Source organism: Conger conger, chromosome 15 (assembly GCF_963514075.1).
Source record: "Conger conger chromosome 15, fConCon1.1, whole genome shotgun sequence".
NCBI lineage: Eukaryota > Metazoa > Chordata > Actinopteri > Anguilliformes > Congridae > Conger > Conger conger.
In genome coordinates this window covers 20,387,483-20,402,275 of record NC_083774.1, presented here as the reverse complement: position 1 = coordinate 20,402,275, position 14,793 = coordinate 20,387,483, and the positions used below count along the sequence as shown (strand labels likewise).

The following is a 14,793-nucleotide window of genomic DNA, read 5'->3' as shown; positions in this document are numbered from 1 at the left end:
ATACTTGCATATGTGAGTCATTAAGTATTACTAAAGCAGATTTAGTTACTAATTACTAATGCATATTAACAGATACAGGTATCTAAAGATGGCTATATAGCTGCCAGTTTTGGGGCAAATCTTATCTGACTATGTCTAAGTATATGAATGAAATAAAAATCTCACAAAATACACAAAATTAATATAATTTTGTCCCAGATATGAATGTTTTGTTTTTGAAAATTTGATGTGTGAAAATCTTATCTTGAAATCTTATCATGAAAGTCATATATGGGCGTAATCATGCACTCATTACACATTCACAAATAAAACTGATATAATGTTAATATTTGCACCAGGTCGTTATCCTTGGCATTCCTTCATGGTTAAACAAAATAAAAGTCACGAACTCAGGTTTCTGCTTTGTTTAATACCAACATTTTGGCAGGATGTGCCTTTGTCAGGGTAATCTTGCCTAAACGTTGGTATTAAACACAAGTAAAGGAGAAAGCTGAGGGTGCGACTCTTATTTAGTTTAGTAATCGCTCTGTTCATCTGCATCTCACAAACCTCTGGGTATGCACCATTCTTTGTGTATATAATTCCTTCATGGTTAAAAACTATTTATTCTTAATTCTGGTTATGGATCATTTCTTGATGCAATGCAGACTTTGGACACAGGCAAGGGGGCGATATTTCACAACTATGAACCATACCAAATATAATCTTGCACATTGAGATTCTGTTCCATCCACAAAATGATTATATATATTTTTAAAATGGGGAACGATGTGGTTTTTTCTGTTGGATCATTAAACCAGAACAGCAAACTCTGGTGGCCAAAGACTAGATTATATTAAAGTAGACATTATGGTATAAAACTTAATTTATCGTTTTAACAGAGTTAGCTGTGTGATGGTAATATCTATTTCCGCAAATGAGCTGTGAACATATCTCCATGAAATGATGAAGGAGGGAGGTTGAATGATGTTCCCACAGGTGATTTTCTTCTGTTGAAGAAAACATTTAGAACCATTACTTTACATAGATGATTTGTTTTTGAGGTATGAATGACTCGCGTTGGCTGTCCTTTTAATCTTACAAAAAGAATGATACTCTTATCTATATTTTCCCCAGAGATACAGACATCTGAACATGATGCCTCTGTAAAAACATGATCACTGATCCTTTATTTTTGAACGATTTGGTATCTGAAGCTTTAACTTCAGTTTTAGACTTTACAGATGGGTAAGGGATATGTACTGTGTGTTAAATATGGATTCTGAGGAACAGGCTGACAGACAAGTACATTTCCCATGACCGACTCTGGGGTACTCAGTATCAACTACAAGACGTTAATGTTATTATACAATTAAGGGAGGTTGAATACTGAGGGGCGTAAATGAATTAGAGTGCCATATTTCGAGTTTGAATGCTAATGATTTCACCAAGGACAAAATATAAAATGTATGTTTGAGCTGTGTAACAGTAACATGTTTACTTCGTACTGTAGTTTAAACAATACTCACTTCTCTCCTCTTTCTTAGGCCCTGACTGGTACCTGGTCCAGGTAGAGCTGATTGTTACTGATGTGAATGACAATGCACCAGAATGGAGGATGGTCCCTTCGCCCTACCTGGCTGTGGTGTCCCCCAGTGCTCCGCCCGGCTCCCTGGTGTACAAGCTCCTCGCACACGACGGGGACGAGGGCAGCTACGGGGAGGTGGAGTACTTCCTGTCTGACGGTGAGCACTTCCTCATTGATTTTGAAGTGCCATAATGTGCACTAAATGCCTTTTCATTTTTCCTTTTATTTCATATTCACAATAGTCTTAAAGCCACTTACAGACGATTCTAATTGTGCAGACACCCATTTTACTTAAAATGGCGTAATGTAAATATTTATGCTACAAGTATGTTCTAATTTTTTTAAACCTGACAGTGATGGTTGTCATCTGCAGGCTGTTCTGCTGAAAGAAAGGGCAGCACTTCATACTGTTATATCGCATAATGTTCCAGAAAGAAGTGCCAAAGATAAGGTAGAAAAGGCCACTCATAATGAGGATAATGGATAATAGACTAATTCACTAGAGGCTGGCAATAATTCAGATTTTTATCTCCATCAATGTAAGGACTCAATGAAAGATTTTAATGGGTCAACTTGTTTTGTTTTCAATTACCCCCCCTAACCTGATGAAGAGACAAACATCCAATTACTGTCATTGTAAAGATAAATTTACTATCAAACAAAATGAATCTTTGCTACATGTAATCTAATTAAAATTCTCATAGAATGGTAATTTGGGTTTGAGAAGGAAGGGGCAGTATTTTTGTTGTAGTGTGTGTAATTGTTTTGGGTTTCTGATGCATTGTGCTGTGAACCTAGAAGTTTATCCCATAGATAAAACTTGCTTATGAAACAGAAATTAGTTTGTTTTGCAGCTTTGATACATTTCTCAAAGGATTATAATGAAGTAGAACAAACCCAAACTCTTTAGTATAACAGCAGAAGTCCAACATGAAATAAACAGAATAAGAACCTCTTTAGATAACTGCTGTTTTTATGAACTATTTGTTATCACAAAAAACAGTTGCTGATTTTTGGTATGCTAATCCCAGCAAAAATAGAACTCAATGGCTCTTTTTCAATATCGTTGTCTAACAATGAATACATACATGCGATCTAGCTGCAGTCAGCAAGGCCCAGGGACACACACAAAATGGTGGCAGGCCTTATGAGTTCATGCAGGTGTATTCCTAAGAATAAAGCTGCGCTGCTTGTGGGTATAAGCACTGCATGGTGCCTTGTAATAATAAAGTCTTCCCATAATCCCAATTTGGATTTGAAAATTGGACTTTGTGATGACACTGGAATCTAAAGGATGGAAATACAGTTTTGCATTTTCTTTGATAAAGTTGACCAAACAAGTGTGTAAAAATGTACTGCCCACTTTTAGACTTTTTTGACAAAATTAAAAAAAATTTGGGAAAAAACATTAGTTAAACTATTTGATTAATGTGTTAATTCAAGAACAGTTGTATTCAGAGGCATATCAAAAGTGAAATAGATTTTTTGAAGACTACCAAGTTCCTATTTGCACAGAATTACTCCTTCATTTTCATATTATAAGTAAATGAGTGCAATGGTGTGTGTGTGTGAGCAGTACTAGTGTAACAGCACAGAATAATGGTCTGACTTGGTCCAGCCATGATAAAAAAGTGTGAATATCACTAGTGAGGAGGGTGTATATGAATGATCAATGGTCCTGAGTGAAAGGTGTTGACAAGTTGGGCTCTTACTGTGGTTTGCTAAGTATTCCATTCCTGGCACAGCTTTCATAATTTATTGCCTCAGAGTCTGAAATCATGGGCAGTTGGAATAAAATTTTGAAATACATTTTTTTGAATTTTTGTATTAATTATTACCTGACAATGTTGGCAGTTATGTAGATTATACATTTAAATTCCTTTTTAAGTGTTATGATTTCAAACTGAGGCAACGGACTGTTAAAACGGCAAGGCGCTGCATGTGTAATTATGATGAAAGTGGCTCAGTGCAATGAAAGTGAATGTGGTACGGATTAATAGAGCGTGCATGTATGAACATGTTTTTTTAATGTTTGGTTTATATAAATAGTTTGTCCTCCCCGTTGCTGTGTGGTTCCAGGCGGCGATGGCCGCTTCGACGTGGACAAGAAGAGCGGCCATGTGAAGACGACAGGCCTGCCCCTGCAGAAGGACAGGGAGTACCTGCTCAATGTTGTGGCCGCTGACAAGATGGGAAGCCGCAGTCTTCCTGCCCTGGTGTCTGTGGTGGCGGGGCCCAGAGCGCCCCAGTTCACCAATGCCTCCTACTCCATCTCCATTCCTGAGAACACGCCCGAAGGACAGCCGTGAGTCTCTCTCTCTCTCAAACTCCAATGAGCTCTATTGGCATGACGTGGTAACATATTGCCAAAACTGAGAAACGTGAAAATAAAACCTGAAAAATAAAAATGAACATAGTGTAAGCATATCTAGCACTTCTCTATATAACCTCTCTCTCTCGCGCACACACACACGCGCACACACAGACACACACTCACACTCATAATGCCATTAGTCCACCTCCATTCAGGCGTGGAAGCTGTTGAAGCATGTGCGTCCGCTGACTGCCAGTGTGCTCCGTGTCAGGGTTCATGTGAGTGAGTGGAGCGATGGAATGACCATCCTGTCTCCTCTGCTCACTGCATATGAACACACTGGACTGTCCTCTGCCGGAGCTCAATGGAGCCTTAAATGATCACAGCAATGACAATGCGCATAGTTCATTAATGCATACTATAGTAGTTCAGTTTACTCTATCACCGTTCCTGTATTTTTATATGCAGATGTGCATTTTTTTTTGTGAATAGGTGCGCAACAAATTGGTGCGTTTAACTAATTGGTGCGTTTGTGAGTACACTGGTCGCAGACAACTATTATTCTCATTGTTTGAAAAGAGCATTCAGCATAAATTACTGTGCGCCACAAACATGAATTGGCTCACTCAGTTCTTTTAGCTTTAGCCAGTGGTGAAATGGCTAATATGTTCATTTTTCAGGTTCAATATTTGAGCTACAGGAGTGGAAAAAGATGATTACCCTGGCAAGCCTTGAGCTAGCTTTTGACTTGCGGAGGCTAGCTTTTTCTTCTTCTCTGTAATGCACCCTGCAGGAGGAGCGAAGTGGGGGGGGTGGAGGGGTGGAGGGCAGCTGTCCCCAACCCTGCTGCTTTCTCTCCTTCCGTCCTGTCTGTGCATCTAATTGATTTAACAGGTCGACAGAAAGTCCGCTGCTAGGCAGTGCACTGTTTCCGCTCGAGATGGATCAGCCGGCGATAATCCCAGACAGGGTTCATGCCCAGCCAGTCGAGGCAGAAAAGATTCACTGGGGCTGTCTGCACACAAAGCCTTGGTATTCCGGTTCTGTGGCCAGCTCAGCCTGCAGCTGAGAGTCTGGGGGCCGTGGTGCAGTATCTGCTAATCATGGGTCACATTGACCGTGACTGGCTGCTGCCTAAAGTGTCTGTCCTGGCATCTCCTGACCGGAGGCTGTGGGTAATCTCATGGTCCCATGATCTAATGGACTGCAGACATTGCACTAGCTGTGTCCAACATGTTAATGTGTTACGGCTGAATTGGTGACTTGGTATGTCAAATATTTGGTCTTGTTTGATGGAGTCCAGTTTTGTTACAGGGCAGTACTGCAGGTAAATGGGGGGGGGGGGGGGGGGGATCCTTGGAAAATCGAAATTACATTTTATATTTTCAATGTGGATACAATTGCAAACATTTTTGTATTTATGTACATATGCAAATTAGCTCATGAATAATTTAAAGGATGCAAATTTGCATATTGTTTCAAACCCTTTTTTCTGTGGATTGTCAGAGTTCATTTTCCTGTTTCAACGTGATGTATAACTCAATCGCTGGTAATTTACAGATGGGGTTTCAAAATGTTTAATTGTTGAATTATTTAAACAAAAAAATCTTGTTCTTTTTTCCCACAAAAATACCACATTAAAATAGAAGAACAATGACAACACATATAAAAATCTTTTTTGTACCATATTAAATTGGTTAGCTACTTTGGTAGCTTTTGCACAGTACTGTATTTCTATAAGTTAAGTTGGGGAAAAAAAGTGTACAGAAAATTCAGTAAAATGCAATTTGGAGAAAATGGCTGTTAAAAGTTTTTCATTAAAAAAATGTGTACATGAATTATTTAAGGTTGTTTCTGATCATTGTTTCATATCATATAATACTACGGTAATTGTAAATGATAAATATCATCATATTTTAAAAATTGACATTTTTGAAACATAATAATATGCATTTGGGGTAACATGGTTATCTGTGACAAATGGAGAGTATATGAGGTATTGACCCTTGCTGAAAGAGTATGCTGCTGTTTCTTGTAAATTATAGTAATTAAAATGAACAGTTTTGAAGCAGAAATACTGTATATTTTCCTAAATAAGTATACTGTATATAGTTGTTGCTTCTCACAGTGCCTTAATTATATATTTTTAGTATATTCAATTTCTGGAGGGGAAACTTGTTCATTGAATCGGATATGTTATGGATATGCATTTATGAGAATATCCTGTACAATTGCCAGAAATAACTTAACCTTTGGCCCTGATTCATGAATTTTTATTGTCATGAGCACATTCCTCAATAACAACCAACCTAAAAGGATAAAAATAAAATGTGAAGAAGGTTGATCGTTGTAGAGGCATAAGGGTGTCTCTGCCATTGCAGGTTCCTGGTGACCCCCGCTGTGTCCTTCCAGAAGCAGCCCCTCAGTTACAGTCTGCTCATCAACCCCAGCAGCCTCTTCTCCATCCAGCAGGAGACGGGCGAGATCAGCCTCACCCGCTCCATCGACTTCGAGAGTGACCAGCACCGCTATCTGCTCCTGGTCCGGGCCAGGGAGAGCCACGACAGCCTGAGCAGTGCTGCTGAGGTTGGTTCTGCTGTGCCTGTCCCTGTGCCTGTCTCTGTCTCTGTCCCTGTGCCTGTCTCTGTCTCTGTCTCTGTCTCTGTCTCTGTCTCTGTCCCTGTCCCTGTCCCTGTCCCTGTGCCTGTGCCTGCCTGTGTCTGTCTGTCCCTGTGCCTGTGCCTGTGCCTGTGTCTGTCTGTCCCTGTCCCTGTGCCTGTGCCTGTGCCTGTGTCTGTGTCTGTGTCTGTGTCTGTGTCTGTGTCTGTCTCTGTCTCTGTCTCTGTCTCTGTGTCTGTGTCTGTGTCTGTGTCTGTGTCTGTGTCTGTGTCTGTGTCTGTGTCTGTGTCTGTGCCTTGGGCTGTTGACACTAACCTGTCCTTTCTGTCATCATGTGGAGGAAAACCCTCCTGCTGTTCCCAGTCATTTCAGGTGCTCTGTGTCTTGCTCATTTTGAGGCATTGTATTACAGAAACATATATCCATGGCTATGATTTCTCCTGGGAGGTGAATTAGAATAATCTAATTGTAAATAAAAAATGGATGCACTGGATTAATTAGAGGCGGCACGGATGGTGCAGTGGGTAGCACTGCCGCCTCACAGCAAGGAGGTCCTGGGTTCGAATCCCCGTCGGCCGAGGCCTCTCTGTGTGGAGTTTGCATGTTCTCCCCGTGTCTGCGTGGGTTTCCTCCGGGTACTCTGGTTTCCTCCCACAGTCCAAAGACATGCATGTTAGGCTGATTGGAGAGTCTAAATTGCCCGTAGGTATGAGTGTGTGAGTGAATGGTGTGTGTGCCCTGCGATAGACTGGTGACCTGTCCAGGGTGTATTCCTGCCTTTCGCCCAATGTATGCTGGGATAGGCTCCAGCCCCCCTGCGACCCTGATCAGGATAAGCGGGTTCAGATAATGGATGGATGTATGGATGGATTAATTAGAATCTATGATATAGGCCTTTTACCAGAATCAGTTGGATCAACTGTTAGGCATCGGGTTTTGTGTGTTGTCTGCTTAAAAACTACTGTGCTTCTTTTGCTGGACGAGTTTGAGCTTGTTTTGCTTTATACACACAGTGTATTGGTACATGTTGTAGAAACCGTATGAATCATAATCTGCCCTTTACTTTTTGGATTGGAATTCAAACTGAACATTCCGTGGCCCACATAGTTGGGATCAAATCCATTTTATTTCAACCAATTCAAAAAAATTAATTGAAAAATGTTCATAATATTGTTATAAAGATTCTTCAAGTCATGGTTTGAATTTTGGTTCATTTCCTGATTTGACTGACTTTAATTGAATTGACCCGAACCGCATCTGGTTCTTTGGAAGTTTCTTGTCTGTTTGAGACATTGCATTGATTTAATTCTCCCAAGACCACAGAAAGAGAAGACATTACCAAAGAAAAAGAAGAAGAGCACACTGTGAAAAGCGCAAGACTCATCTCTACCCATTTTTTAATCCATCATGCCCCCCAAAGCCAGCTAAAGGACAGCTGTTCCTTAAACATGTCTGATCCTGTGGGGGGAGGTTAGAAAGAGTCACTGTCACAGTCACTGGCCACTGTTTGTATGGCGATGGATCTGCTGGAGGCAGCCCTGCTCTGAAAGGGCACAGATTACCATGCCTGTTTCACAATGCCACTTTCACCTGCCAACTGTGCCAGAGCTCTGCCAAAGCACTGCTCTGCCCTTCCACGGGCAAGACAAAATGGAGGAATAAGGAATTCAGGTGGGCATTAAGTAGGAATTTAGTATGGGTTGGCTGGTCCATTGTCCGTTTTCTAAAACCTGGCACAACCTTTACTTTAAAATAATAGGGCGCGCTGATTGCCTTTCTGGGCACGTTGGACTCATCGCAGAGATTAAAGTGAGTGGGAATCTCTGTTTAAGTAATGGGAGTGGTTTTTGTTTTTGACCAGGCACAAAGAGGGCCATATCATCGCTTTCACTTCAGTCGCTATTAATAGATAAAATGTACCCTTTCATCTTGTAGATGTAGGCCATAAATGAGACCACACTTATTCAGGATATCACTTCACACCAATCAGCTTTCTATCTGAAGTAATTGAAACAAGAGATGCATCAAATTAGCCACCCTTCCAGAAACCTGCATCATCCCTTTTTACTCGCAGCTGATTATGCAGACCTGTCTATTCTCATCTCATCCTTTTCTTTTAAAAAGTTCTCCTAAATGATCATAGTCTATGCTATGACAGTATCACCAATGTGACTTCAAAAGTTTGGGGAGAGTTCCAGCAGTTTTTCTGTGTCAGTATGGCTAGTTAGCTTAAGGGGCTGAATTCAGCCAAGTCAACCAAGTAGTTAACCAGTAAGGTAGCCAGGTCTCAAGCTATTTTACATATTTTTGTATTGATTTGTGAAATCAATTCATTTTAAATACATATAGGTAATTGGTTGATTTTAGTACTATCATGACTGAGGCAGTCATGCGCTGAAGATTTTTAAAATGGCATTGTTGTAGATCTGTAATCATGATGTGGAAGACCTGATTTGACGGATTTGTTCATTCACAACTGATAAGTAGTTGACATTACATTAAATTACATTTGGCAGATCCAGAGCAATGCACTGCGCAGTGCATACTCATAACCAGGGTGCGCTGGAAAAACTCGAGGGAGGTACAGTTCCAATGCTAAGAATGACCACAAGGATAAGAAGTTGAACCTTGGAGATTAAAAAGTTGAACTGTGAGAGTGTGAAATGAATTGATCATATTTATTTTGTCATTGTGCTGCACTGCTTTCTCATATCCCAGTGAAAAGGGCCCACAGGCACCAGCCTGCTTCCATTTTTCTCAGACGCAGGGTCTTCATTTCAGTGCTGTGGTGAAGGGATGAGTTCAGTCTAGCCATGCATCACGAGGAGACGTTTGGTCTCCCATACACAGCCTGTGCCTCTTGTAATGGGACCTATGGGTGTAGTAGGCCTGCAGTTTGTTAATCGTACAGGACCTTGTATATGGAGAACCTCTCCATATACAAGTCAAATCATGGGTTCCAGCTGTATAGAATTTGGATTTTGTTCATGGTCACTTCTGTAACTTTTTTCATCAGCTCCAGGGCATTTATGCATCCACCTTGCAAATCTCCCCCCCATATTACCTTCCCTGGAGGTAGAGACACTCGTATGCAATATTTACAGCTCACACTAATAAAACAAGAGGCAGAAGTCGGGTACTAGAGAATTGTTGCAAGCAATGGAACAGCTATGAGCTGATATTGACTGAATCAAGCAGATAGTGGATGCTCCACCAATTTATTTTGGTGCATACTCGTATGTACACTTCCAACAGTGTGAAATTAATCTCACATCAATTTGCTGTTCACAGTTGGCAGAGGGAGATGGAGGTGTCTGTTACAGGGGGTAGAATAAGTCAATGTACATCGGAAATAAATCAAGATTGGGGAAAATAACAATTATATCGTTCACTCAAGGATGTTGTGTGAGACTAGGCTGAATTGAGCCTTGTATTACAGGAATTACACCCTTGCTTAGGCAGAAAATGATGTGCTTTGGAAGGATATTATACCAGCCAACCCCCTTTTGTCTCCAGAACAGCCTAACTAATATATGAATAAATATTAACACACATTTAAAAGTATAAGGTGTTTTGTTTTGTTTTATTGTTTAACATCATGAGCTTTCATAGCATGCATTGTTCCGCCTCCCCCCCCATCTTTCTCCTGGGACTGAGACAATTAGAAACATTGGTTCTTTCGACAGCACTACATTCCTCCTCTCCCCGTTTATTGAACAGGTCCGCGTGCTGATAACCGATGAGAACGACTGTGTCCCAGAATTCCTGCAGTCCATTTACAGCAAAGACGGTGTCCCTGAGACCGTAACCACGGCAACCTCGCTCCTACAAGGTGAGCAGCCTGACATACATTTTGCAGAATGCCCCACTGCACCCGTTCCGTCCTGGAAGGGCGGGCGCTGTGTCGGACTCTGGGAGTGACGATGGGAATCACTGAACAATAATTGATGGCTTACAATGCTGCGAGTTTGTTGCGATGCTTGGCTGAAATGACTACAGTGAACAATGCTAATAACACACTAAGTAGTGTGAGTGCATTCAAGTATGTCATCTTTTTCTTGTATTGATGTGTTGTACGGTATCCTGTTTTTACTGAAATACTGTTTACTGTCATAATCCTCATCAGATCATCAAATATATTTTGATGGATCACTGCATTGTTTGCTTAAAGGAATTTGCTTAATTCATAAGTCATTTGCTCTTGAAATGGCCTTCCCCCCTACCAAATGATGTATTATGCCAGCATGTGAAAGCTTTGTGCATCTTTACAGATTAATTATCATTTCATGGTTTCTCTGGAGTTTTTAATAAAGCTGGAACAATTGCCACTTTTGTTTATTTAGATGAAAAACAAGTAATACAAGACAGAACTGGCCTGCTGTTGACTCTCCAGGGGGTAAAAACGAGTAACACATTTACACTAAAAGTAACACATTTAGTTTAGATTAGCACATTGTCAGGCTAAATTTAAAATGGCAGTCACCCGACAGCTGTGCTTTAAATATTCAGGTGTCAAGGGACATTCAGATGTTTGCTGTTTGATTCGGAAATGAGAGTTTACTGTTTGCTGTGAACGGGATCACTGCACTGGTTGACAGGCCTTATTCATACCTGTTGTCATGCAGAGAACAAGCTAATTAGGTCACGTCACTGTACTTTTTGGTGTTTGACGGTGCTATACCATCTCAGTTCAGGCACATTTTGTGTTGGTGTGATAACTAGAGAGAACACAATGTAATTCCCGGGAATAATATCCTGCTACACATGGAAATGATTGCACTGTAGACACAGTCACCGCCTTCACTATATAAAGCTGAGCCTGAGTAATGCTTCAACAGCTTGTGAGAGACTATTAAATCTGACACTTAAGTCGCAGTGATGAACCACAGTCTAGAAGAGTAGTTAGTTGTTCGGACGCACAGCTTCGGGGTTCCAGTTCAGTTCACAATGTTCACTGCTCTTGAAGATTAGCAAGACACCTTACAGTAATGGGTCTGAGGGTAAAAAAAACATGCATAATTTGTTCCAGAAACATGTAATATACACATGTAGCACAAATGTTATCCAAAAACAGATAACCAATATGGCCCAATATGTTTGGTTTAGCTGTTTAGCTGTACTCTATAAATTTCATGACGTGTTTTAGGCTAATGGTGCGCCAGCCAGCTGCCTATAGTGTGGGGTTACATCCAGACCAAGTGTTTAATGGGGGGGATGTGTGAACGGTATATAAATCAGAATGCATCTTGTCACTGGCTTTTTAGAGTCTGCATCCCATTCCAGTGGGGCAAATTGCTTGTACTGAGATGGAACTGACAAAAGGGATCACATTTCTCCTGACTGCAGTTTCAGCACAAATGCTCTGCTCTCCGTGGGGTACGCCTGGGCACAGACCCATCTGAAAAACATTCCACGAATGCAATGGCTGCAAGAGATGCATGGCATAGTGAAAGCAGCATTGCTGATCATTATGAAGCGATTTTAGAGCATTCACACAATTTTACCAAAACACACGGTTGTAACAATTAGTATATGCTGAAACTGTAGGTCTATATATCATGCTCTTGATTGTAATGTTATAATAACACCACTAAAACTAAAAGTAATTGTTAAAAATATTTAAAATGAACTTGATATTTGATATTTGATATTTCTAAATTCATACTGATGAATAATAGGCCAATAAAATCAACTGTAGATTTTCTGCCCAGAAATTAATGCAAAGCTGCAGTTTTCACCTTTAATTTAAAGATGCATGTTTGAGGAACTATCATTGCTGAAGTCTTTCTTTGGAGTATGCTGTTTCTATGTTGGTCCTCAAAAAAAGTTGTGAAATGTGTTACACAGTTACACTTTTTCCAACTGCCTAGTGAATTACTCCTACAGGAGGGAATGGTGATTTGCATACATAACACTGAAAAACATTTTTTTGTGAGAACGAACATAAGGCCAGCTTTATATCTCTACTGAATGTATGAATTGCATTGCTAAATTAAATGCAGTAGATGTCTTTTTCACATTCACACAAATGGACTGTAAATTCCTATACATAGATTTCCTTTAGATGAGGTTTTTTTTTTGCTTGCTTACATTTGAATTGGACTTGAATACAACAGTTGCCTCAAGATCTTATTTACTGCCAGGTCTGAATGTAGCTTTCTTAGCAACAATCTGTTTCAGCTAGAGACACAAAGAAGTGCTTTTTTATTTCGGAATAGATAACTTTTTCTGAAGATTGCACCTCCGGGGCACTGTATACTTGCCTTGCAAATAATTATGTTAATGAAATACACTGGGGTGGGATGGAGAGCGGGTGGGCCTGTGTTATGGTCTTGTGGATCAGCTGTGCTTGTGGTGTACAGAATAATTGTTCATACGGGGCAGCTAAGGACATAAATGATGTACAGTGGAGCAATGAAGCACTGCAATTCAGCAGTGTAGCACAATGTAGCGTGAAGCATAACTAAGGTGTCTCTCTCTTTGCCCAGTGTCGGCCAGTGATTGTGACTCGGACCTGAATTCTGAGCTGACCTATTACACTCTGAGCCCGGACTTCAGCATCTCGCCCCATGGCACCATCTTTCCAGCCAAGCCGCTGGACTACGAGCGGCCCAACCACCTGTACGAGTTTGTGGTGATGGCTGTGGACAAGGGCGAGGTTCCCCGCACGGGAACCGCCACCATCCGCATCCGTATGTCCAACGTCAACGACGAGGCGCCCGACTTCTCTCAGCACATGTAAGTACTCAGGTTTATCTTTGCCTTTTCACGCGCAACTCTATCTGTTGCTTGCAGCCTAGCTATGGCTAATAGTGTTCTCTCCCTCCTTCTACATCCTTCCATTGCTCTCTCTTTCTCCCCTCTTTTCTCCCTCTTTCGTTCTCTCTTCTGTGTCCCTTGCTCCAGTTCTTTGATTGGCTTCAGCCATTGGCTGAAGATAGCCAATACACAAATAACTTGCAACATGAGCATAAAAGTAACCAAACTGGAGTCAAACTGTTAGTCACATGCTGGGTTAATATATGGCAGTGGGTTATAACCCAACCTGGTTGGTTTTAGATAGACTGGCCTAACCTAGCCTCAGGTCTTGGAACAGCAATAGCATTTCATCCACCCAGAGCACGATGTACTATATTATATATTGTAATGATTTCAACGAGAGATTTGCCAGACGGTCACTCTTCTAAGTTCTTGCTCTTTTATTAAAGCTTGAACATGCAGGGCGAGTTCAAACAGGAGAATTAGCATTACAGAACTGGCCGCCCTCTAGCAACACGCTCATTATACATATATGTAAAATATGGCCCACAATGCTGATTCTGGCACACAACACAACACGGAATCGGACCGGCTAGTTTATAGCTGGATTACTCCTGAGATTTCTTCCCTCCAGGGACTTTTTTTCTCTCCACCCTTTGAGTGTTTTTCTTCCCAGTGGGGACTTTTTTTTCTCCAATTGCTTGCTTTTTGGGGGTTCAGGCCTGTTTTTTTTTGTGCCAGTTTTATTGTTTTATTCATTTCCACTCTAACGTGTATTTGTGACAGTGTCTGTAATAGCACAATACAAATACAATGAAATTGAATGAATCATTACCCAGCATGCAATTTGGCCTTTATCTCTTTCTTAACAGTACTCAAATTGCTTCGGAGAAAATCAGCTACTTAGATGGGGGTTTTAAAATGCGTGACCAAAGCGGTGTGTGATTTGCAGAATGATTGCATTTCTCAGATTGAGACATCTTGGATGACTTCATCTGTGATTGCTGTCAGCTGGCTGACCAAGATTCTTGACCTTGAGGTCCAGTTGGCTATCCTTGTCTGTAAATAATGAATTGGTAGAATTCCAGATGCTGGTTAGCATGCCGTTTAAGCCAAGCTGACTCATAAAACTTGGCAAAAAATTACATCTGTGTTAATGTTATTGAATTTGGATGTCACCTCTGAAAATTGAGTAGCTCCGGGGATGTGGTTATGACCACACACAACTGATGGAAAAGTAATTCCACTACAAACTTCCAAATGAGCTGTTGTAATTTGTACAATAATCAGGTTCTTGCATATCATGGCTCTCTGAAACGGATTCAGACTATGGTGCATGAATTATCCATTAGAAGGGCGTACATCTCTATGAATGCAGTAGGTTTAAGAAATGAGGGGGGTTTACAAGCACTGGAAATTCTTTTTCATGCTTAAACCTAATGACATTAGGATCTGGAATACAGCATTTATTTCTAACAGCAGAAAATTCCCGGTGGCCAGAAAACCACCTGGTTGGCCTACACATTTCCTGGCA

The 14,793-nt window shown here is 40.9% G+C and overlaps 1 protein-coding gene across 1 annotated transcript in view; it reads left to right on the top strand.

Annotated features, from left to right (window-relative positions):
* Positions 1–1,223: 1,223 nt before the first annotated feature.
* The window catches only part of LOC133111067 (neural-cadherin-like), a 95,362-nt gene continuing 81,792 nt past the window's right edge, over positions 1,224–14,793 (top strand). Inside the window, exons 1-6 of the mRNA XM_061221227.1 lie at positions 1,224–1,227; positions 1,527–1,724; positions 3,647–3,872; positions 6,263–6,467; positions 10,221–10,332; positions 12,989–13,238. Coding sequence (XP_061077211.1) covers positions 1,224–1,227; positions 1,527–1,724; positions 3,647–3,872; positions 6,263–6,467; positions 10,221–10,332; positions 12,989–13,238 — 995 coding nt within the window. The remainder of the gene's footprint in view (positions 1,228–1,526; positions 1,725–3,646; positions 3,873–6,262; positions 6,468–10,220; positions 10,333–12,988; positions 13,239–14,793) is intronic.